This window comes from Bactrocera dorsalis, chromosome 2 (genome assembly GCF_023373825.1).
Source record: "Bactrocera dorsalis isolate Fly_Bdor chromosome 2, ASM2337382v1, whole genome shotgun sequence".
NCBI classification, from domain to species: Eukaryota; Metazoa; Arthropoda; class Insecta; order Diptera; family Tephritidae; genus Bactrocera; species Bactrocera dorsalis.
In genome coordinates, this window is record NC_064304.1 from 3,575,526 (window position 1) to 3,599,802 (window position 24,277).

At 35.7% G+C, this 24,277-nt stretch overlaps 4 protein-coding genes across 12 annotated transcripts in view; all 4 read left to right on the top strand.

Moving 5' to 3' along the window:
* The first annotated feature begins 2,841 nt into the window (after window positions 1-2,841).
* LOC125776515 (pre-mRNA-processing factor 17-like) lies at window positions 2,842-5,056 on the top strand. 2 transcript variants are annotated; one of them, XM_049448947.1, is made up of 4 exons: window positions 2,842-2,981; window positions 3,043-3,784; window positions 3,849-4,327; window positions 4,388-5,056. In XM_049448947.1, the coding sequence occupies exons 2-4, from the start codon at window positions 3,067-3,069 to the stop codon at window positions 4,919-4,921; spliced, it is 1,731 nt and encodes a 576-aa protein (XP_049304904.1). In that variant the 5' UTR covers window positions 2,842-2,981; window positions 3,043-3,066; the 3' UTR covers window positions 4,922-5,056. The 2 variants fall into 2 exon arrangements, with proteins under 2 accessions (XP_049304904.1, XP_049304903.1); XM_049448946.1 differs by lacking the exon at window positions 2,842-2,981 and having other exon boundaries at window positions 2,988-3,784.
* A 2,985-nt stretch (window positions 5,057-8,041) lies between these two features.
* On the top strand, window positions 8,042-11,598 carry LOC105226758 (pre-mRNA-processing factor 17). Its single transcript, XM_049448951.1, has 5 exons — window positions 8,042-8,061; window positions 8,123-8,610; window positions 10,004-10,284; window positions 10,349-10,827; window positions 10,888-11,598. Exons 2-5 carry the CDS (start codon window positions 8,147-8,149, stop codon window positions 11,419-11,421), a joined length of 1,758 nt encoding a protein of 585 aa, XP_049304908.1. The 5' UTR covers window positions 8,042-8,061; window positions 8,123-8,146; the 3' UTR covers window positions 11,422-11,598.
* A 327-nt stretch (window positions 11,599-11,925) lies between these two features.
* On the top strand, window positions 11,926-14,748 carry LOC105226757 (transmembrane protein 181). Of its 4 annotated transcripts, none has more exons than XM_011205777.4 (9): window positions 11,926-12,244; window positions 12,541-13,037; window positions 13,096-13,352; window positions 13,438-13,518; window positions 13,583-13,682; window positions 13,740-14,017; window positions 14,086-14,188; window positions 14,256-14,480; window positions 14,539-14,748. In XM_011205777.4, exons 2-9 carry the CDS (start codon window positions 12,593-12,595, stop codon window positions 14,670-14,672), a joined length of 1,623 nt encoding a protein of 540 aa, XP_011204079.2. In that variant the 5' UTR covers window positions 11,926-12,244; window positions 12,541-12,592; the 3' UTR covers window positions 14,673-14,748. The 4 variants fall into 4 exon arrangements, with proteins under 4 accessions (XP_011204079.2, XP_049304905.1, XP_049304906.1 ...); XM_049448948.1 differs by having other exon boundaries at window positions 12,545-13,037; XM_049448949.1 differs by having other exon boundaries at window positions 11,929-12,244; window positions 12,706-13,037.
* Window positions 14,749-15,962: 1,214 nt separating this feature from the next.
* The window catches only part of LOC105226756 (myosin heavy chain 95F), a 42,273-nt gene continuing 33,958 nt past the window's right edge, over window positions 15,963-24,277 (top strand). For 4 of the 5 annotated variants that reach the window (XM_049448933.1, XM_049448932.1, XM_049448937.1 and 1 more), the window contains exon 1: window positions 18,845-18,911. In XM_049448933.1, the coding sequence (XP_049304890.1) occupies window positions 18,860-18,911 (52 nt within the window). In that variant the 5' untranslated portion in view covers window positions 18,845-18,859. Of the gene's footprint in view, window positions 16,226-18,844; window positions 18,912-24,277 lie in introns of those variants that run through there. The other variant, XM_049448941.1, reaches the window with a different exon arrangement.

The window sequence follows — 24,277 nt, forward strand, 5'->3', positions numbered from 1 at the left end:
TACAATTTAGTCTACAATTGTTTTGTTAAGCTTTTCAGATACTTGTTCCCCTATCCGTTACAAACGTAATTTTTTCAATATTCGAAATATCAAATTCATTGAATAAACTTTAAAGTTTTTTTAAGATGCTTTCGCCTGTTGTACTTTCGAAATCTATTGATTTCATTCCCAAAATTTGAAATCCTTTTGGTAGTGGAATGTTACTCCTAAAAAGTTCCGCTTTACAAAGTTGTCCAACCACATATCAATTGTTGCTGACGCGCCACCACTGCTCACAATCTTATTGATTTCAGCCTTCAATTCTTCCTTCTTATCATTGGCGCATTTCGTGACTTTACGTGAAATGGTTGTGTGATCCGGTAGCATGTCTTCCACGTCGTCGTGCTCGCCATAAGTTGCATCGATCTTAATAAAAAACTTTACTAGTTTAACAAACCCAGAACCGCGCACAGCTGAAAATGGCCGCCAGTCTTCTGTAATCCAATTTGCGCATTTTTCAATGGTCTCAGTTTTGTCCAGCGGTTTGACAGTTTTTAAACTTTGGGATTGCTTTAAGTTTTTGCAGCAGCTGTGTCTATTTAAATTTGACGTTTGACTTGCGTTGTACTTTAACACATTGCGACATGTGCGGCAGAAAACAAATTCTTTTAATGTACTGTTGTCCGGTTTTACTATTTCAGTGAGTATATTCCATATAAAGCTTCTTCCCTTGCGCTGGCCAGATAATGTGTACATTCCGTTTGCTATGTTGTCAGTAACACTCTTCGCAGATTCGTTCTCCATTATTACATATGCTATTTAATACTTATAATTATTATTATTTACGCCACCGATTATTGAGATCAAACTGCAACTGTGGGCATTTGCTATCATAATATAATCATTTGAGCAAAGGCGTAGGGTAGGTAGGTTCGAGCTGATGTAGGGCATGCTTTGAGCTCTTGAAAAATGTATTTTATCATTTTCGAAATGCCATCAGGTAGGTAGCTGATGTTGAAAAAGAGGGATGATGATCCTTTTTTTTACAAATGTATTTCTGGGAAAAATGGGATAATAACAAAGGGTAAGGGATAAGGGTCCTTTTTTTTACAAATGTATTTCTGGGAAAAATAAGAATTCATATTTTTGGACTACTAAATAATATTTGCGGCATAAATTTTGTGTACCAATTAAAATAATAAATTTAAAATTAGCAATGATATATTCCCCATCGAACCACCCGGTATAACCAAACAGTATGATTGTGATCGAGCTGAATGCAAGCAGCATTTTCGAACATTCTGATATGTATGTCACCCGCAAAAATTACGAATATTGTTCTACGAAAACAACAATGGTTTCAAATAGCGTCAGCAGCGTCACAACTCAAAATGGCAGCCAAACCTAGAAAAAGAAAAAGTGACAACCCCGCAAATATAAGTATTCAAATATATTAAAATAAAATTGACAACATAGTTTATTTGTCGATATTCAAGTCAAGAAATGTCTCAAAGAAAATATTCAATATTCCTCTGATTTATGTGTACAGTGAATCCTAGTTAATCCTAGAATTGGCGATCGTTCGTTTGTGTTTTCGGCACAGCTCGGATTTTATACCAACAACACAATGTTGTGACGCGTCAGTCTTTCGACACATTGACTCTTTGACATGAAAGCAATAAATATGAGCTTTGCCATTGGTTGTCCGCGTCAACGGAAATTTCCCATGAAGCATTGAATGTACATATTTACATACATTTGTTGCATGTAGACAAATTTACAAACATTATGCGTATGGTTCTTTTATATTTGTTTACATGCAAACATAATTATATTATATGGGCAAATGTGCGACCGCTTGGTCTTCTAACATGATATCGAACAGTTTATTGACCAAAGAAAATATTTATTTAAGTACATAAATATACATACATATGTATGTACATATGTCGTACCAAACCTATATATGTAAAATGCATATTTAGGTAGAAATACAAATTTTATTTAATTATATACATACATATTTGCAAAGATTTTATGGAATTCATCATAAAATAGCTCAATTTTGAAATATATACTATGTACATACTTATGTGATTTCATAACAAGTATATGTATACCGATCTATAAATTACAGTATACTCTCGAAAAGTAAATTCTCAGAAAGTAAATAATCGCGGAAAAGTAAATCACCTTTAAGATTACACATGCACCTCGAAAAAGTAAATTTTTTAATTTACTTTTCAGAGAATGTGATAAAAAATTCGAAACGAAGCAAGCAGCGTTTTTTACGATGTTGCAAAAACACTTACTCTCTTGTTTATCGCGTCTGTTTAGTAAATAAACTTTGAGATATGTACATATGTAAATGGTCAGAAAATATATTGCAAAAGAAAAAAATCAAAAGAATATTCAAAATTTTTTTTCTTCATAATAAATACATATGTTTTTCATGTAAATCCATATGTTTTATTGAAGCAAATAAATGAATGAATTTTTTAAGTTTAAAAATGCATTTAATATTATAAAAACAGATAATTTATGTATATATTTGGAAAAGTAAATTATTCGAAAAAGTAAATTACCCAAAATACCAATCGATTTACTTTTCGAGAGTATACTGTATATGCAACATCGTTTGCGCATAGTAAAAAAGGGAATCTGTAAGTGTACATTCCTTAACATTGGAATTATCATTATTTTTCTGATTTAACACTGTAAATGCTCAATTCTGCTATTTTCGTGTCCCCTGATGTTAAGTGGTGAAACACGCTCATCCAAAACAGTAAATATCCCAAAAATGAAATATCCCTAATTTCTCGACATCGTCAACCTTCTCCATAAATATACGTTCTCTGATATACGTTCTCCGCTGAAGCTTAAAAAATAATTTCAAGTTTTTTGCAACACTGTGTTCCATTCCCGCTTCATATCATAAATTTTTACAACACTATAGAAATGTCAGTCGCGTTATATACTATATATACCATGGTTGTAAACAGGTAACAATTCATTTGTGCTTAGGAGGCATTTGATTAAAAAGCATTAATATTATTTTTAAAGTGAAAATATATTAAAACGAGCAACATGTTGGCCATCCAAAAATATAGCAGTTCATCGGAAAGTGATTCTGAAGCAGACGAAGCCACCAAAAAAGTGATAACTAAAGCACAGACTACTGATGCAGTCGCACATTTGAAGCCTATCGACCCCGCGCTCTCGATTGCTAAATCCCTCGCCGTTTGCTCAGCTCCTGAAGTTGTGCCGATGAACGCCGTTGATGTGTCGCGTACAATTGATCCTACTGTGAAAGAAGTGGCATATAACCCAAAATTTGAAGAACTGTACGCACCTGTTAAAGGCCCGGAAAATCCTAACTTAACACAACAAATGCGAGCGCCGCGCAACACTCTTTCTGGATATGTGGAAAAGGCGCACATTAATGCGTTTGAATTTGAAAATCAGCGACGCACATTCCACACTTATGGTTATGCATTGGATCCCTCAGTCGACGAAGTTGCAGACGGTCAAGGATTTGTCGGTGATTTACAATCGGCATATAATGATGATGGAAAAACTGTGTTTGAATCACCGAAACCGAAAAAGAAACGTAAACAAGATAAAAACGACAATCCAGAAGACATTGATGGTTTCGTTGGTCCTTGGGGTAAATATCAGGATGAACAATCCATAGCGCGTCCGAATGACCGAGAAAAGGCTGAACTGGAAGAGATTCTTGCCAAAAGACATAGGCGTAATCGCATTGTTGAAGATAAGCCATTGGAGGAAAAATCTGTTCTTCACAGTACGTTACTAAAATATAGTTTCTTTGTTTTTAAAGTTTTAATACCTAATTAATTTATTTACAGTCAAGGACGCCTACGACTATCAAGGACGTTCTTACTTACATGCTCCACATGATTTGGGTATTAACTTGCGTTCAACGTCCGCCCCAAATAAATGTTTTTTACCAAAATCACATATACACACTTGGGCTGGGCATACAAAAGGTATTTCGTCAATTCGATGGTTCCCTCAAACAGCGCACTTACTGCTTTCGGGCTCAATGGATTGTCGCGTGAAACTGTGGGAAGTGTTCGGCGAGCGACGTTGCATTCGTACATTCTCTGGACATAGGCAGGCGATCAAGGACATAGCTTGGAACAATAAAGGCACTAAATTTCTCTCCGCTTCCTATGATCGTTATATAAAAATGTGGGATGCCGAAACTGGTGAGGTTATATCACGTTTCACAGCCCGCAAGATGCCCTTCTGCGTCAAGTTCCATCCGGACAACAACAAGCAACATCTCTTTGTTGCTGGCACATCTGATAAGAAAATTATTTGCGTAAGTATTTTTTTCACTTCTAAAAATATTTATGTACTAATATTTAGTTTTGATCCACAGTGGGACACACGGAGCGGAGATATTGTTCAGGAATATGATCGCCACCTGGGTGCAGTCAACACTATTACATTTGTTGATGAAAATCGCCGTTTTGTTACTACCTCTGACGACAAATCAATGCGTATTTGGGAATGGGATATACCAGTAGATATGAAGTACATAGCCGATCCCACGATGCATTCCATGCCGGCAGTGACGCTTGCACCAAATGGCAAATGGTTGGCGTGTCAGTCATTAGATAATAAAATCGTGATATTCTCGGCGTTAAATCGCTTTAAAATGAATCGTAAGAAGACGTTCAGTGGACATATGGTTTCGGGTTATGCCTGCCAGCTTGACTTTTCGCCTGACATGAGTTATTTAGTTAGCGGAGATGGAGACGGTAAATGCTATATATGGGACTGGAAGACAACGAAAATGTATAAGAAATGGCAGGCGCATGAGGGTGTGTGTATAAGCGCAATGTGGCATCCACATGAAGCAAGCAAAGTAGTAACAGCCGGTTGGGATGGCCTAATCAAATACTGGGATTAGACGAAAGACATTGCATAGCAAAATATGTTAAGTAGTGCACATCTCACACAGTTGTAATAGTTTTATATTGAATAATAGAAATAAAAATGTAAATAAATAACAATCATAATAAAAGAATATTTATTTAAAATCGAATATTGTAGAAAATTTTAAAATAAAAAAAATACTTGAAAAATGCTTTTATAGATTTGTAATATGCTGCAAATTTGATTTTTTAAAATATTTAACTATTTTTTTGCACGATTCCAACACTTCTGCGAGTTCTGTGCTGGTAGAGAACGACTTGTCCAACAAATTGTTAAACAAATGGCTGCTACAATTTAGTCTACAATTGTTTTGTTAAGCTTTTCAGATACTTGTTCCCCTATCCGTTACAAACGTAATTTTTTCAATATTCGAAATATCAAATTCATTGAATAAACTTTAAAGTTTTTTTAAGATGCTTTCGCCTGTTGTACTTTCGAAATCTATTGATTTCATTCCCAAAATTTGAAACCCTTTTGGTAGTGGAATGTTACTCCTAAAAAGTTCCGCTTTACAAAGTTGTCCAACCACATATCAATTGTTGCTGACGCGCCACCACTGCTCACAATCTTATTGATTTCAGCCTTCAATTCTTCCTTCTTATCATTGGCGCATTTCGTGACTTTACGTGAAATGGTTGTGTGATCCGGTAGCATGTCTTCCATGTCGTCGTGCTCGCCATAAGTTGCACCGATCTTAATAAAAAACTTTACTAGTTTAACAAACCCAGAACCGCGCACAGCTGAAAATGGCCGCCAGTCTTCTGTAATCCAATTTGCGCATTTTTCAATGGTCTCAGTTTTGTCCAGCGGTTTGACAGTTTTTAAACTTTGGGATTGCTTTAAGTTTTTGCAGCAGCTGTGTCTATTTAAATTTGACGTTTGACTTGCGTTGTACTTTAACACATTGCGACATGTGCGGCAGAAAACAAATTCTTTTAATGTACTGTTGTCCGGTTTTACTATTTCAGTGAGTATATTCCATATAAAGCTTCTTCCCTTGCGCTGGCCAGATAATGTGTACATTCCGTTTGCTATGTTGTCAGTAACACTCTTCGCAGATTCGTTCTCCATTATTACATATGCTATTTAATACTTATAATTATTATTATTTACGCCACCGATTATTGAGATCAAACTGCAACTGTGGGCATTTGCTATCATAATATAATCATTTGAGCAAAGGCGTAGGGTAGGTAGGTTCGAGCTGATGTAGGGCATGCTTTGAGCTCTTGAAAAATGTATTTTATCATTTTCGAAATGCCATCAGGTAGGTAGCTGATGTTGAAAAAGAGGGATGATGATCCTTTTTTTTACAAATGTATTTCTGGGAAAAATGGGATAATAACAAAGGGTAAGGGATAAGGGTCCTTTTTTTTACAAATGTATTTCTGGGAAAAATAAGAATTCATATTTTTGGACTACTAAATAATATTTGCGGCATAAATTTTGTGTACCATTTAAAATAATAAATTTAAAATTAGCAATGATATATTCCCCATTAAACCACCCGGTATAACCAAACAGAATGATTGTGATCGAGCTGAATGCAAGCAGCATTTTCGAACATTCTGATATGTATGTCACCCGCAAAAATTACGAATATTGTTCTACAAAAACAACAATGGTTTCAAATAGCGTCAGCAGCGTCACAACTTAAAATGGCAGCCAAACCTAGAAAAAGAAAAAGTGACAACCCCGCAAATATACATAAGTATTCAAATATATTAAAATAAAATTGACAACATAGTTTATTTGTCGATATTCAAGTCAAGAAATGTCTCAAAGAAAATATTCAATATTCCTCTGATTTATGTGTACAGTGAATCCTAGTTAATCCTAGAATTGGCGATCGTTCGTTTGTGTTTTCGGCACAGCTCGGATTTTATATCAACAACACAATGTTGTGACGCGTCAGTCTTTCGACACATTGACTCTTTGACATGAAAGCAATAAATATGAGCTTTGCCATTGGTTGTCCGCGTCAACGGAAATTTCCCATGAAGCATTGAATGTACATATTTACATACATTTGTTGCATGTAGACAAATTTACAAACATTATGCGTATGGTTCTTTTATATTTGTTTACATGCAAACATAATTATATTATATGGGCAAATGTGCGACCGCTTGGTCTTCTAACATGATATCGAACAGTTTATTGACCAAAGCAAATATTTATTTAAGTATATAAATATACATACATATGTATGTACATATGTCGTACCAAACCTATATATGTAAAATGCATATTTAGGTAGAAATACAAATTTTATTTAATTATATACATACATATTTGCAAAGATTTTATGGAATTCATCATAAAATAGCTCAATTTTGAAATATATACTATGTACATACTTATGTGATTTCATAACAAGTATATGTATACCGATCTATAAATTACAGTATACTCTCGAAAAGTAAATTCTCAGAAAGTAAATAATCGCGGAAAAGTAAATCACCTTTAAGATTACACATGCACCTCGAAAAAGTAAATTTTTTAATTTACTTTTCAGAGAATGTGATAAAAAATTCGAAACGAAGCAAGCAGCGTTTTTTACGATGTTGCAAAAACACTTACTCTCTTGTTTATCGCGTCTGTTTAGTAAATAAACTTTGAGATATGTACATATGTTTTTTGCATTTAATATTAATGTATATATTTGGAAAAGTAAATTATTCGAAAGTAAATTACCCAAAATACCAATCGATTTACTTTTCGAGAGTATACTGTATATGCAGCATCGTTTGCGCATAGTAAAAAAGGGAATCTGTAAGTGTACATTCCTTAACATTGGAATTATCATTATTTTTCTGATTTAACACTGTAAATGCTCAATTCTGCTATTTTCGTGTCCCCTGATGTTAAGTGGTGAAACACGCTCATCCAAAACAGTAAATATCCCAAAAATGAAATATCCCTAATTTCTCGACATCGTCAACCTTCTCCATAAATATACGTTCTCTGATATACGTTCTCCGCTGAAGCTTAAAAAATAATTTCAAGTTTTTTGCAACACTGTGTTCCATTCCCGCTTCATATCATAAATTTTTACAACACTATAGAAATGTCAGTCGCGTTATATACTATATATACCATGGTTGTAAACAGGTAACAATTCATTTGTGCTTAGGAGGCATTTGATTAAAAAGCATTATTCTTATTTTTACAGGGCAAATTGATTAAAACGAGCAACATGTTGGACATCCATAATTATGGCAGTTCATCGGAAAGTGATTCTGAAGCAGACGAAGCCACCAAAAAAGTGATAACTAAAGCACAGACTACTGATGCAGTCGCACATTTGAAGCCTATCGACCCCGCGCTCTCGATTGCTAAATCCCTCGCCGTTTGCTCAGCTCCTGAAGTTGTGCCGATGAACGCCGTTGATGTGTCGCGTACAATTGATCCTACTGTGAAAGAAGTGGCATATAACCCAAAATTTGAAGAACTGTACGCACCTGTTAAAGGCCCGGAAAATCCTAACTTAACACAACAAATGCGAGCGCCGCGCAACACTCTTTCTGGATATGTGGAAAAGGCGCACATTAATGCGTTTGAATTTGAAAATCAGCGACGCACATTCCACACTTATGGTTATGCATTGGATCCCTCAGTCGACGAAGTTGCAGACGGTCAAGGATTTGTGGGTCGGCTTTAGTATACGATCCCACGATTTCAGGGTTAAAAGTGGTATGGTTGGATAGAGCTGATCCTCCAGATTAAGAAAATGTATAATTGTTGCCGCCGCAAACTTACAGTTTTCGAGATATTTGCATTTAAAGTTGAAAATTTTGCAAATTTTATCTTGCAATTTCTCGATTGCTAGTAATTATTTAATTTATATTATGCCTTTTTTATGCACTTATACTTCATTACATTGTTTCTACATATTTTTTTTTCCAGTAATTATTTAGTTATTTGCTTAAAATAAGCATTTTATATTTTACACATTTTTCATTTCATGCACAATAACAAAAGTATTCCGTGTTGACAGATAATAAGTGTTGCCATAATTACACATTTATCAAACGAATAAAAATGAATAAAAAATAGGACTATACCCCAAATACATAAATCACTGCCCTTTTTCTTGATATATCAAGATTTTTGATACACCCCGGTGTTGGATCGGCCAGGGTTATTTTTTTGAAGCGCGGCCGAAGGCCGCCAACGCGAAAAGGAGTTTTACTTAAAAAAAAAACTTGATACACCCCGTTGTTGGATCGGCCAGGGTTATTTTTTTGAAGCGCGGCCAAAGGCCGCCAACGCGAAAAGGAGTTTTACTTAAAAAAAACCTGATACACCCTGGTGTTGGATCGGCCAGGGTTATTTTTTTGAAGCGCGGCCGAAGGCCGCCAACGCGAAAAAGAGTTTTACTTAAAAAAACTTGATACACCCCGGTGTTGGATCGGCCAGGGGTATTTTGTTGAAGCGCGGCCGAGGCCGCCAACGCGAAAAGGAGTTTTACTTAAAAAAAACCTGATACACCCCGGTGTTGGATCGGCCAGGGTTATTTTTTTGAAGCGCGGCCGAAGGCCGCCAACGCGAAAAGCAGTTTTATTTTTTTTGAAGCGCGGCCGAAGGCCGCCAATAAAGCCTTAAAACTTTTCTTATTACAATGGAAAATTTATTTCAGATAGTATTTGTTTTCTGCGTTTGAGTTTTTATATCCATTCTTATTCGTTTGATATATGTGTAATTATGGCAACACTTAATATCTGTAAACACGGAATACTTTTGTTATTGTGCATGGAGTGAAAATTGTGTAAAATATAAAATGCTTATTTTAAGCAAATAACTAAATAATTACTAAAAAATAAATATGTAGAAACAATGTAATGAAGTATAAGTGCATAAAAGAGGCATAATATGAATTAAATAATTACTAGCAATCGAGAAATTGCAAGATAAAATTTTCAACTTTAAATGCAAATATCTCGGAAAGTATAAGTTTGCGGCGGCAACAATTATATATTTTCTTAATCTGGAGCATCAGCCCTATCCAACCATACCACTTTTAACCCTGAAATCGTGGGATCGTATACTAAAGTTTCCCCGGATTTGTCGGTGATTTACAATCGGCATATAATGATGATGGAAAAACTGTGTTTGAATCACCGAAACCGAAAAAGAAACGTAAACAAGATAAAAACGACAATCCAGAAGACATTGATGGTTTCGTTGGTCCTTGGGGTAAATATCAGGATGAACAATCCATAGCGCGTCCAAATGACCGAGAAAAGGCTGAACTGGAAGAGATTCTTGCCAAAAGACATAGGCGTAATCGCATTGTTGAAGATAAGCCATTGGAGGAAAAATCTGTTCTTCACAGTACGTTACTAAAATATAGTTTCTTTGTTTTTAAATTTTTAATACCTAATTAATTTATTTACAGTCAAGGACGCCTACGACTATCAAGGACGTTCTTACTTACATGCTCCACATGACTTGGGTATTAACTTGCGTTCAACGTCCGCCCCAAACAAATGTTTTTTACCAAAATCACACATCCACACTTGGACTGGGCATACAAAAGGTATTTCGTCAATTCGATGGTTCCCTCAAACAGCGCACTTACTGCTTTCGGGCTCAATGGATTGTCGCGTGAAACTGTGGGAAGTGTTCGGCGAGCGACGTTGCATTCGTACATTCTCTGGACATAGGCAGGCGATCAAGGACATAGCTTGGAACAATAAAGGCACTAAATTTCTCTCCGCTTCCTATGATCGTTATATAAAAATGTGGGATGCCGAAACTGGTGAGGTTATATCACGTTTCACAGCCCGCAAGATGCCCTTCTGCGTCAAGTTCCATCCGGACAACAACAAGCAACATCTCTTTGTTGCTGGCACATCTGATAAGAAAATTATTTGCGTAAGTATTTTTTTCACTTCTAAAAATATTTATGTACTAATATTTAGTTTTGATCCACAGTGGGACACACGGAGCGGAGATATTGTTCAGGAATATGATCGCCACCTGGGTGCAGTCAACACTATTACATTTGTTGATGAAAATCGCCGTTTTGTTACTACCTCTGACGACAAATCAATGCGTATTTGGGAATGGGATATACCAGTAGATATGAAGTACATAGCCGATCCCACGATGCATTCCATGCCGGCAGTGACGCTTGCACCAAATGGCAAATGGTTGGCGTGTCAGTCATTAGATAATAAAATCGTGATATTCTCTGCGTTATATCGCTTTAAAATGAATCGTAAGAAGACGTTCAGTGGACATATGGTTTCGGGTTATGCCTGCCAGCTTGACTTTTCGCCTGACATGAGTTATTTAGTTAGCGGAGATGGAGACGGTAAATGCTATATATGGGACTGGAAGACAACGAAAATGTATAAGAAATGGCAGGCGCATGAGGGTGTGTGTATAAGCGCAATGTGGCATCCACATGAAGCAAGCAAAGTAGTAACAGCCGGTTGGGATGGCCTAATCAAATACTGGGATTAGACGAAAGACATTGCATAGCAAAATATGTTAAGTAGTGCACATCTCACACAGTTGTAATAGTTTTATATTGAATAATAGAAATAAAAATGTAAATAAATAACAATCATAATAAAAGAATATTTATTTAAAATCGAATATTGTAGAAAATTTTAAAATAAAAAAAATACTTGAAAAATGCTTTTATAGATTTGTAATAGTATATTCTTTTAAACAGAAATTAACGTTTAAAAACGTAATTTTCATCAGAATTTTTGCTCAATCATTTCACCCATGTACCAATGCGAAGCATTTGTATGAGTCTCAATATTTTACTCATTTCAGAAGTTCACTCATATTTAGCATCGTCCGGAACTACTCAATTTCATAATTTGTTTACACAATTTTTACATTTGTTTACAAACAATTCCACTTTCTACGACAGGACCATGCGCCAATAATCAAAACACAAAATACCTGATAACAGCGTGACCTGCGCACTGGGGCCCAAACTGCTGTCAAACAGTTTAAGTTTAACAACTGAAACCCCTACAGCTTTATTAAATAAGGAAGTGATACGCCATATGTGCTTTGTCTGCTAAGTGAAAATAATCGATTTTAACAGCCGCGAACCTTTCCATACAAAATAATAGAAATATATTCCAAAATCAAAACTTGAATACTTATTTCTATTCGAAAATAAGTCAAGAACATACTTTTGCTGCAGTGCATACAAAGTTTTTCATTTCCGACCGTTAAGTGAAAAATTGAAAAATGTAGAGACTGCATACTTCCATCGTAGTTCATGGCCGTTCAACAATAGTTGTGATGTGAAAGTGAAAATGAAGTAAACACAGTTCTTTTGTTTGAAAGCAGTACTTGAAAACTAGAAATTAAACAAATATTTTTACAATATACTTATTCCCATTACAAAAGCATCTCATTTCCTCAAGACTCCTCACGTTAGATAACAGTAGAAAAGCGCACTAAACTCCAGTTCCCTCAGCAAGAATCAAAACAAGCACATCCACCACAATTAAAATTGTCGACAACAACAACATCAACAATAACACCTTATCCATTACAATCATCGTCCCTCCTCATAACCAAAAATACCTTAGAATACTATCACTTCCGCTCTAGATAGAAATCGCTATACCGAAAGCACCATCGTCACTCTATAAGTGCTGTCACAATGTCCAAACCACCCACAGACACCACGGGTCTGGGCTACTCATACCACTTGCCCTCGGGTGGTTTACTTTTACGACTCAAGAATTCCCTCTCACAATTTAGCGATCTATTCAGTGAGTTCAATAGATATATTGCACCGGCCTACCATCATGACCGATGTGAACGTTCGGTGCATATGCGTCTTTATTCGATGCAAAAACGCGAATTCGTCATGGTCTTTCTGGGCTTTCTCATCTGCTTCGGTTTGGCTATTGTAATTGGCCTCACCGGACCACCCATTACAAGTACATCGGAGATCACCGCCAAAAGTATACTGGCGAACACATCGTTGGCTAATAGTAAAACGGTATTGGCGACAGGGCCGTTTGCGATGAAATCACCACTAATGACCACGTACTCCCAGCAACTGTGGCTGATTGCCAAATTGGTGACGGACAACAATGATGGTGAGTTGGAATGAGATATGATTAAGGGGTGCATGTTTATTTTATACACTTTTTTTAGACGAAAAATACGATAAGAGTTTCCAGGTGAGCGTGGCCATAGATGGTATTACAGAACAACACAAGCCTTTGAGCATACTCCGCGCCGATTCGGTTCGCAATCGTACTCGACACTTGTCATGCGTGCGGAACGATTGTGAAGAATTTACGATACTGCATTTGGGTTTTCTTGAATATGCACATTATATAATCACTGTGCGCTTCTATGGACTGGAGACCTTCCACCAGAAATATAATATACGCAGCATAACATTTTATGTAAGCTTTACTGATATTGTAATACGATAATTTGAGAGTTTGGTATTATTTTCTAATATTATTTTTATATCTTACACCTTTATAGTTCAAAACTTATAGTCCCGAGTTTACACAAATCGAGATATGGTTCCGCTTTATATTTCTATTATTTACGTTCATTGTAATTGTAAGTAAATATGGATATAGGTATGTTAATATGTTAGCAGTATATAATTTTAATATTTTTATAGTGCTGGTATGCTCACACACTCCGCAAATATCCCATCTACGATTGGTCTATCGAACAGAAATGGATGTCCATACTCCTGCCGCTTCTCTTGTTGTATGACAGTGCGTATAAAGAGAATATAAAAAATTCATGCTTAAATTATCAATTTCTTCTTACAGATCCCTTCTTTCCATCAATTTTCCTAATGAACTCGTGGTTCCCTGGCATGTTGGATGCAATTCTCCAAGCCACATTCCTGTGTTCGCTCCTCATGTTTTGGCTTTGTATATATCATGGCTTGCGGCAGAATGAAAGGCGTTTCATACGATTCTACTTGCCAAAAATCATTGTTATACTACCAATTTGGCTATGCGCCATAGTATTGGCCACTTGGGAGAAATGCAACGAGCTACGCGATCCCACCTATAGCCACTTTGTGGACACACGAAATTATAATGTGAGTGACGAGGATGCGAGTGTACGTATATGACTATGAACATGCCAATATTTCATCTATCTTTCTAGGGCTTCAAGTTGTTCTTTTTCATAGCTGGCTGTATGTATATACTGTATTTGGCCTTATTAGTATTACGCGCCTATACTGAGCTCAGGTCGATGCCTTATTTTGGTATGCACTCTTGAAATATACCGTTGCGATAATTTTAGAGTTGTTTAATTAAACAAATATTTTCCAGATATGCGCCTGAAATTCTTAACGCTTTTGATGTTATTTGTTATCTCCATTACCATAATGGTAACAACATGCCGCTTTGGCTTCGGTATATTGGAGGATAATTTTGTGGCCACACTCAATACCACCTATCACAGTTCGGCACAGTTCATGTGCTTTTATGGGCTGTTGAATTTTTACCTATACACTATGGCTTATGTGTATTCCCCTAATGGTCGCTTTTCACAAGGTATGGACACTACAGAAACCAGGACATGCGAAAATTTGTAACAATGATTTTTTTTTAGAAATCTCTGTAACTAAAGATAATCCTGCATTTTCGATGATTAATGATTCGGATGAGGAAGTTGTATACGGCTCGGAAGATGAGTCACGACGTCCTCTCACTGTGGGCAACAAAAATGATTATGATAGTGATTAAATAGTAAGATAACTACATAAATTATATTTATAGGTGGCATATTTTGGAACACAATAATTTTTCTGTGAAATGCAAATGTGTCGTTTTTCTTCATTTCTGATAAGCAAATATTTTTCTAGGACACTTCTATAAGACCTATGTACCCTCTATTTTAATTTGTAATTAAATTTTCCTTTGGCCCTTTTTAATAGTTGCTGTATTTTGAAATATTTTTTGTCATTTTTATTTTATTATTTTTTTTTGGTATTTTTTTTGTTTACAAACTTTTAAACGAGATGTATTAATAAACTATTAAATATATGTATGTACATATATGTACCATAATATATGATTACTCAATTATATGGTAAAGTTCATCTGACACAAACAAGATGCAAATAAAACTACCAAACTTTCTGATATAAATGATACATTTAATATATATGAGGATTGGACCCGCGCATATTTTATAACAAGACAATGTTTCGAAATTTTTGTTGTTGTTTTTGCAGCGGTGGATATTACCAAAATAATATTGAGGATTTTCAACGAATTGGTCCATGTCCGTTTCTTTTACGTAGACCCGACTGTAATGGCAACGGTCATTGAACGGATGTTGGTCAATAAAAAGAACAAGTTAAAAGACAGATTTTGTTGTTGTGTATGGCCATCGTCGAGTCTATCTCATTCTGCAGAGATATGTATATTTATCTACAACAACAAAATAATTTTATTTAAGTATTTGGTAAACTTAAATTCGTGAACATTAAATTGTACACAAATAAGAATTTTTAAATGTTGGCAGCTCGGTTACAAGTTGCTGAACTCACAGAGTTGCATCAAACAGTATTAGTAAGTAACCATTACCTGCCAACATGTCAACAGTTTTTTGTTTGTTTTCATTTGACACTCGTTCTATTCAGTGTTGTCGGTTTTCCTTCTTGATATACCTATTGTATTTATCACTTGTATTTGTCCGCGCAACTTTAAACATAATGCAGCGCGCTGTTTTAAAATTAAAATTGTCTTTTTATTCGCGGAATGTCTTTAACAAATTAAATCAATAAAGTGAAGTTAGCAATAAATAAAAATAGAAAAATAAAGTTTTTTTTCCAAAAAAGTGTGCGTGTTTTGCGTAAAGCAGCGTCGCTTTATTGAGCGGAATTCTTTATTTAAAAACGTGTGTATGAACTCACATAGGTGTTTTTGTTTTTACAAAATTACTGGCTTAACAAAAAAGATACCAGCTGGATAGCGTTTTTAAGTGTACAAGTTCTCAACTTCAGCTTTTGGGATTGATACCTAACATATACATATTTCTTGGCTATTGTAACATCAAAATTGCACGATCTTCGTTCATTGATTTCAAAGCGGGTGTGTGTGTGTGCTTTTCTTTCTGAACAACTCCAGCTCCAATCGCTTATAGTGTAGCAGGTGTTGGAGCCCAGCGTAAACTGGGCCAGCGTATCAAATTGAAAAGCAAAAATAAAAAAAAACTTTGTGGTGATTAACGAAACTAAAGAAAAAGAAGTTAAACCATAATATTTTACCGCATAAGCAGCAGATATTAACAGGTAAGCAAATGTAGGAATTTTATTGTTGCGTTTCATAATAGATACCACAATCACAAAACCTGGTTGCGTTTCATAATAGATACCACAATCACAAAACCTGGTCAACAGCGAGGAAACTCGTACGCTATTTTTGAAGCCTTAGTGACTTTAAAGATTTTAGCCAATAACCTTGTTTTTAATAACTCGCTTTTTAATAGTTTAAGATCTAATGAAAATGGAAAAAAGATAGTTATTCTTTGGATATTTTCAAAGTGGGAACACAAACCGGCTTTCATTTATTCATTATTTAAGAGTTCTCACCTGTGCCGTCTTAATGGCAAGAATTATTTATAGGTTGCGATAGCGTTTGGCAAATAAACTTGCATGGATAAATTGTTTTATAAAGTGGTTGATTGCAAATGCCTTTAATTTAATAGATATTTTAGTGAAAATCTTCACACTTGCATCATAAGGCATGCTCACAACATTTTTGGCACTTTATTTCTGGAAATTTGATTTGAAAGATCAGCAGCAAACAAATTTCGATTGGATTGCACAAGATTCTAGAAATGCTCAATCCTGAGTTAGTTGCTAATAATTCATATCCCTATTATAATGTTTTAATTCGTAAAAAAGTTGATGGTTCCGTACTACTGGGAAGTCTTCAAACTTAAGAAGGTATTGTAGTATATAATAAAAATATCGCACATTTTTTTCCTAAAAAGATGTTTAAATTTCAAAGAGAATTGATTGATCGCGTGATATTGCATATTAAAAGTTCAACAACATTCGCGTTCCTGGATCTCGGTCAATATACATTTGTTTGAATATTGAACCTGCTTCTTGGTTATTTTATCAATTGCCAAAATCCTGAAAGTTGTGCTCTAGACTAGAATGCTCATTATTAGTTATAATACTTATTGATTTTATCTTAGTTGGAAATAAAGAGCCAACAACCTGTTCTCTGTATTTTTAGTAAAACGTATTAAGTCACATTGAAAGTCTCTAAACGAATCTACTCCTTCATTTCATTTTTATTTTTTCCTAATACCATATTTAAGGGATTTATTTTGGTTACTAAAACACTGGACAGTGGTAAAACGTGACTTGCTTAATCAAACACACTGCTATCCAACTTAAATAAAGTGATTTGCATTTGCATAATCATTGTCAGTGCATTTTACTCAGTTCGATTAACGGCACGACGTGGCAGTAAAATGTCTGAATCATTGGCGTCACAACTCAGACTAGAGTCCACAGAAAACTGCAGGCGCACGATTCAGACGCATAATTCTAAAGTCATAGAACTGCACTCCAACAATTCGAGTTGGATTGTCTGCATGCTACGCATTTTAATTTAACGAATTTGTACGCACGAAATGATAACAACAATTAATATAAATTGTTTGTGCTGGCCTTTCAGCGTTCGCACTTGGGTCTCTGTGAGCTGGGCTCGAAAGCTAGAAGAAAACAAATCCCTCGAAATAAAAATAGATAAAATTGTATATAAGTGCATGTGTAAGTAAGTGAATATTAGTACGCGCGTGTGTATGTGCCCGCTGGAGCGTGTTACTTGAACAACAAATAATGGTGGTTCATCGCCAATGCAATGACAAAACTCGCACTTTGGTAATTCCAATTCGGAAGTGATTCTGCTCCGGTAGAGTGAGTATGCCCAAAATAAACACTTTAAACGTACGAAGCGTGGGTGTTCAACCACCGTGAATACAAGATCACCCTCGCTTCGTACTACGGTCAACAATTTTGCGGGCAAATCGCGTTCCCATTATCATCTCTCGCTTTTGTTGGCTTTTGCCTCACTCATGTCCAACCGTAGGTGTGTACCGCGGGAATTACCACCGAATAATTAGCAAAAATAAAAAGTGAAATAATCGAAAATGTTAATGCTAGGAAAGCACATTGAACATAAAACTTTAAAATGCTGCTGAGTTAGCTTTTTGGTTACTGCCTAAATGGGAGAAAAACGCCGGCCGGCTGGTTAGTTGGGCATTCGGCTCACCTTTGCTATACTCGGAGTACGTTGACACTTTTCTTAATTCCTCTTTTGGTGCCTCTTCATAAATGGTATGTGCATGCGCATATGGATTGAGTAAAAGTACAGAAAAAGTGTGATTTTTATTGAATAGCACAAAACAATGATTCTGCACCTTTTCGGCCTACCGATCTACTCTTTAAACATTGATAAATTTTCCATTTCCTCTTTAACGTTCCAAGCAATATGGATAGATAAATTTTAAACCTAAACAAATGAAATTCAAAGTATCACGATGAGGGTGTTTCTTCTTAACAATATGGTGCATGTAATTTTCGTATTCCCACACAGCCCACAAGTTTCATTGGGGGTTGTTTCAACTCTGTCAACACCACATCAGCTGTGCTGCGCAGTGTGGTCGCCTTGACAATACAAACTCTGTTTATTCTACTCGGAGCCAAGTATGATGAGTGCTCGTTTATATCGTAAATCCATTTTTAGATTGTGTGTGTATACATTGGATCAAACTCGCGTTGTCCTCATCCATCCCGCAGTGGGAATGGTTATGGTATTGTTTTGTTTTTGCTTACTGCTAGTTGTAGTTCAGCGTTTGGTGCATCAACAGTGGCGTCTTGTTTCTAAACTAAATTCTCAGATTCGAAATGTCACCGGTTTTGCAAAGCGAAAACAAGTCAACAAAAGAGTTGGAGAAAAGTGAGCTATTCGTGAATTTTAATTTATTCTCATTTAACCTCTATAAGTTCTGATTTTAAAATAAGTTAGTGAATATGTGTATTATAACCAGGGATTTGTAGTATTATAGAGAAAACATTGAAGATTGTCATTAAACAGCATGTTGGATTTTGAACTTGACTGACTTAACTGTGAGTGTATTCTGGTTACCGTTGATATATATACATATGTATATCTGAGCGGCCTAAGAATCTTTCTAACATTTATCTTTAAAAAATATTTCAATGGAATACTGTCAACGAAATCGTTGTAAGCTTTAATTTGGAATCGAAACTCAGTATATGAGTATTTATACCCTGAACAGGGTATATTAAGTTTGTCACGAAGTTTGTAACACCCAGAAGGAAGCGTCGGAGACCCTATAAAGTATATGTATATATAAATGATCAGCATATTGAGCTAAGTCGATTTAGCCATGTCCGTCTGTCTGTCTGTCCGTCCGTCTGTCTGTATATATACGAACTAGTCTCTCAGTGTTTAAGATATCGTTTTGAAATTTTGTAAACGTCATTTTCATATCAAGAAGCTGCTCATTTGTCGGAACTGCCGATATCGGACCACCATAGCATAAAGCTGTCATACAAACTGAACGATCGGAATCAAGTTCTTGTATGGAAAACTTTCACATTTTACAAGATATATTCACAAAATTTGGTACAGATTATTTTCTAAGGCAATAACGTAATCTCCGAAGAAATTGTTCAGATCGGCTCACTATAGCACATAGCTGCCATACAAACTGAATGAACGGAATCAAGGGCTTGTATTGAAAAATTTCGCATTTGACGTGGTATCTTCACGAAATTTGGTATAGATTATTTTCTAAAGCAACAATGTAATCTCCGAAGAAATTGTTCAGATCGGCTCACTATAGCACGTAGCTGCCATACAAACTGGACACATAGTTACGAAAAGAAAGGCACCTGTGTGTGTAGCTTCAGTGTAGTCGAAGTTAACGTTTTTCTTGCTTTTTGTGTTTGAAATCTAAATTATCATAACGGAATCGCACGTTATTAGCTGTTATAATATCAGGAATATAAACAATATTCACATTAGCTTGTGTTTTCACCTTTATCGAACAAAAACTATAAAATCTCTTCTTCTTGGTGTCCATCTTTGAGCTCAAGTTTTTTGTAGTACAAAATCTTATCTCTCTAACGTAATAATATAGCGTAGCTCGATCGAAATTAAACGATATCAAAGTTGTAGTAAGAGATTATTACAGTTATACATTGAAAAAATTGTGCATTTATTTTTACTAAAGCTTATGTATATTTGTATCACATATTGTAGTGTGGTTATAAATATTAATATCGCTTTAATTAAAATTTAAATGTGATTGAATTGATTTTTTCTGTAATTACATATTTGTAATCCTCAACTTTTTATAGTTTTTGGAGTATTTTCTTATGCGAAAACAGTAATTAATCATCAAATTGTCTAAACAATGGAAGACTATCTTTCATAATAATGTGAATGAATGGGCTTACAAGCGTGAAATACTTGTACATGAATGAGTACATGCTTGAATATATAGCATTTAGCCGACTACCATCGCCATTCAGTCAGTAGGTTGGTTGATAATCCCCACACATGTCTATTAATACGATTTTGTGAATTTATTTAAAAAACCATTTACCCACTTTCAACAAAAGCCTCGCTTACAAATTGGCTATGAAAAACTATTTATCATTTCGGCGTGCAGCTAAATACAAAAGCAAACACGCAGACCTAGTATTAGGTAATACAAATACGGCAAGAGACCATAAATGTTGCGCCGTGGAATTGCAAAAACTTGAACTTGACAATCAAACAGCGTTGATATATGCCAAAATTGTTGGCTCTTTTGTCCCCCTTTCCAATTAACGAAATCACTTTTGACACGCGTTCGTTTTGACAAGATTTTGCACTTTCCTACAAACTCTTTTAATGAGGGCTGTCGCAAACCTTGGTACTGTATTCGTTTCACATATTTTTTAATAGTTTGTAATTAAATTGTGTATTTTTAGTGTTTGTATCATTAGCATGTGTTTGTTTGTTTGTAGCAATCGAGCCTCTACTTTGGCGAATCAATTAGTGATCGTGCAATTATTCGCAAAACAAAGCGACAGCCTCTATCGCCACTTGCAATACAATAGGTAATTGAAGAATGTGATTACATAAATGTGTATGTGTGGGTGATTGTCTTAACCAACAACATTCCTTTTCGCGGTACTGATTTTCATCGCCGCATTTCCACCTTATTCGTCATGACAACTGTACCGCCCGCCCCTATTGGGGAACTAAACAAAATGTTGAAGGCGTCATAGTGTGAAGGGCAAACACGTGCCTAAGTTAAGCACTGGAAAATGAATGAACGACCTTCCACGTTTTGAATTTTCGATTTTTATACCCTGAACTGGGGTACATTAACTTGAGACCTTATAATGTACATTATCAGCGTAACGAGCTAAGTCAATTTAGCCATATCCGTCTAGTGCATGTCCGTATACTTATATGCGAACTAGTCCATTAGTTTTTGAGATATCGCTCTGAAATTTTGCATTCGTACTTTTATCATCAAGAAACTGCTCATTTGTCGGAACGGCCGATATCGGACCACTATAGCCTATAGCTGTCATACAATATAAATAAATTCAAATAAAAATAGATAAATTCATGAAATTTTGAATACTTCCTAATACAATGATGCAATCTCCGAAGAAATGGTTCAGATCGAGTCAGTGTAGCATTAAGCTGTCATACAAACTGACAGGTCAAAGTTCTTGTAAAGATTCTTTTGTACCTGTGAAGAGTATTATGGCTTCGGTGCAACAGAGGTATGCTTTGTGAATTCCATTTCTTATTATTTCAAATTTCCTCGCTAATTTCTTCTCTCTATTTTGCCTTTATTGATTTCCAGTAATTACATGTACATACATACATATATTTTTCTTACCACCTACGCTGGGACACGTTTTTACGTATTTAGCTATACACGTGTGTATGTATAGTATATACCAATAAGTAGATTCGCCACCACTTAGTGTTCGTCTGTGTTTTGTCGTTTTGTGAGATTTGTTTTCTTAACAACTTAATTGAAATTTTAAATAATTCTCGGAACTTTAAAACAGCAACTCCCCAACAGGTTGGCATTGCTAATATAACACGCATACATATGTTATATCTATCTAAAAATATTTAAGACATATGGGTTTGATGAGTCTAAACCGAATGTCACGAAGTCAACACTCCGTTCCCACTATAATCGGGTCTACCCTACGAAACCGTACGGCTTTTTAGCCAGCCAAAGACTGTCAACTCGACAACATTCTTCAAAATTTTAATATTTGGGGAATGTTTTCTGCACTCTACGAAGCCAATCCTCTCGATTACGATGTTTTGCATCCGATTACTCGATAACAAATAACAAATAATTAATTAGATTCTAATTAGTAATGTATTTTTTTGGTATTTTAAGCTGTTTTTGTCGTAGAAACAAGTCTACTTTGGCTGTTTTCTATTCAAGTGTAACTGTGATCTGTTTTGGCACAAATATCTCGATTGCATTTTCTAACCGAATATCGTCTTAATTACTCTGTTTTTGAAAAGAAATAAAAAAAACCTGTCTCGGTTCAGTTCACAGCATTTTTCTTCTTAGATAATTTAATTAAAAGTCAACTTTTAACTCATACATATATACATACATATGTATGTACATACATACATATTTCGCATTTTTAAAAGAAAGCTAGATTGGCTGAAAGCATGCGCTAAATGTTGTTTGCTGCTTTTGGCCATTCTGCCGATTGTTGATGCAGTCGCACCATTTCTGAGCGGGTTTGCGCTAGTGGGCCGCAACCTACCACTTTTGCACAATCACCAGAAAATAGTGGCGGATTTACGTGTTGCTCGTCCACTGACGTTAACTGACACATGTGTACATACATATGTATGTATGTATTTGTACTTGAAAGAAGGTTTGCCACTTTGCTTGTGAGTCGAAGATCTGTTGGTCAAGAAGCTCCTCGCCAAAGCGATACTCGTTCTTGTTTCAATATCAAGTTCAACCAGTTCGACATAGTATCGCAGTATCGACACATCGCCCAAGTCTTTAACGGTGCATTGGCAGTCAAGAAGCGCAAGCAACAAATACCGCGCGCGAGCGGGTATGCTTCTTAACTTGTGTCTTGATTCTTGTCTTTTGTTTTATGTGCTAATTGTAGTATTCTCCTCTTACTCGGATTTTCTACTTTGCGGCGACTTTTACAATGCAATGAACGCAACGGCTGTACAAAAATACGTAAGTAGTTACATATGTACATACACATAACCGGTTCGACACGTTTTGCGCTGACGAACGAGTGTAACTTATCGGCCGACCATCCACTGCCCGTCCGCCCAGTAATCACCCAACTTGGTAATGTCTGTTGGGCAGAGATTCTATCTATCGCCTTGACTTTCGTTGGTGCTGCAACATTGTATTCACCTTTCTGAGTGTTGGCCAACAACAATGTTAATAAATGGCAAAAACGCTAAAGTCATTTCTACTCGCCAGTAACGAGTGGTCCAAATGCTTGTTAGCTGTTTTCTAGCCTAGTTTCCACTCTGAATTTGACTGATAACAATATTTTTTGAGGGCCAGTTGATTGAACTATGTTTCGCTAAAATTAACTCTACTATTGAAATATAACAGTGTGTATATCCGAGGTTATAAGCCGTTAAAGCTCTCAATTGGAAACGCGACTCTTTGTAAATTCATGAGATTCTTTGATAGTTTCTTTAGTGTATATTTTATACGAACGCCGCAAGCGTAGGCGAAAAGTCTTGTCCAGCCAACAGGTTTCTAGTCCTAGAATTTTCGCTGAAACTTAATTTGAGAAAGAGGAACTAAAACCACCCTGCAGATACCATGGACGTAAATAACTTACAAAGACACACAACTACATTTTTTACCTTTTTCTCTACTCTTTCTTTTGCCCATAAAATGTCGAAGAGCTGTTTACGTCTTTAAAGTCATGACAAAGCTCTGTTGGGTAAGTCAATATTTTTGTTTTTTTTTTTTCTTACTGCAAGAAAGTTATTTATTTATTTACGTCAAGTATTTGCAAATGCCTCACTGGAAAAAGTTGTAGATAATTAAGCTTTCTGTGACATCATGGCCAATACATAGCAGCGCCCGTAACGGTGACAGGCAGTTATGGAGACAGGTTTATGAGCGAAATGTTAGTTTTTCTCATGCAGTTACTTTTTATCCTGTTCTCAAGACAATGTTGCTTATTATTTTTCCAAGCTTAAATAATTTGTTGCATACTACATACATTTGTACTTATATACACACAATTTAC

Coding starts and splice junctions, on each gene's coding strand:
- LOC125776515 (XM_049448947.1), top strand. CDS start 3,067: ATGTTGGCCATCCAAAAATATAGCAGTTCATCGGAAAGTGATTCTGAA. Junction 3,785..3,848: donor GGAAAAATCTGTTCTTCACA/GTACGTTACTAA, acceptor ATTTATTTACAG/TCAAGGACGCCTACGACTAT. Junction 4,328..4,387: donor CTGATAAGAAAATTATTTGC/GTAAGTATTTTT, acceptor TTTGATCCACAG/TGGGACACACGGAGCGGAGA.
- LOC105226757 (XM_011205777.4), top strand. CDS start 12,593: ATGTCCAAACCACCCACAGACACCACGGGTCTGGGCTACTCATACCAC. Junction 13,683..13,739: donor GCTTCTCTTGTTGTATGACA/GTGCGTATAAAG, acceptor TTCTTCTTACAG/ATCCCTTCTTTCCATCAATT. Junction 14,481..14,538: donor TAATGGTCGCTTTTCACAAG/GTATGGACACTA, acceptor ATTTTTTTTTAG/AAATCTCTGTAACTAAAGAT.
- LOC105226758 (XM_049448951.1), top strand. CDS start 8,147: ATGTTGGACATCCATAATTATGGCAGTTCATCGGAAAGTGATTCTGAA. Junction 8,611..10,003: donor GGATTTGTGGGTCGGCTTTA/GTATACGATCCC, acceptor CGTATACTAAAG/TTTCCCCGGATTTGTCGGTG. Junction 10,828..10,887: donor CTGATAAGAAAATTATTTGC/GTAAGTATTTTT, acceptor TTTGATCCACAG/TGGGACACACGGAGCGGAGA.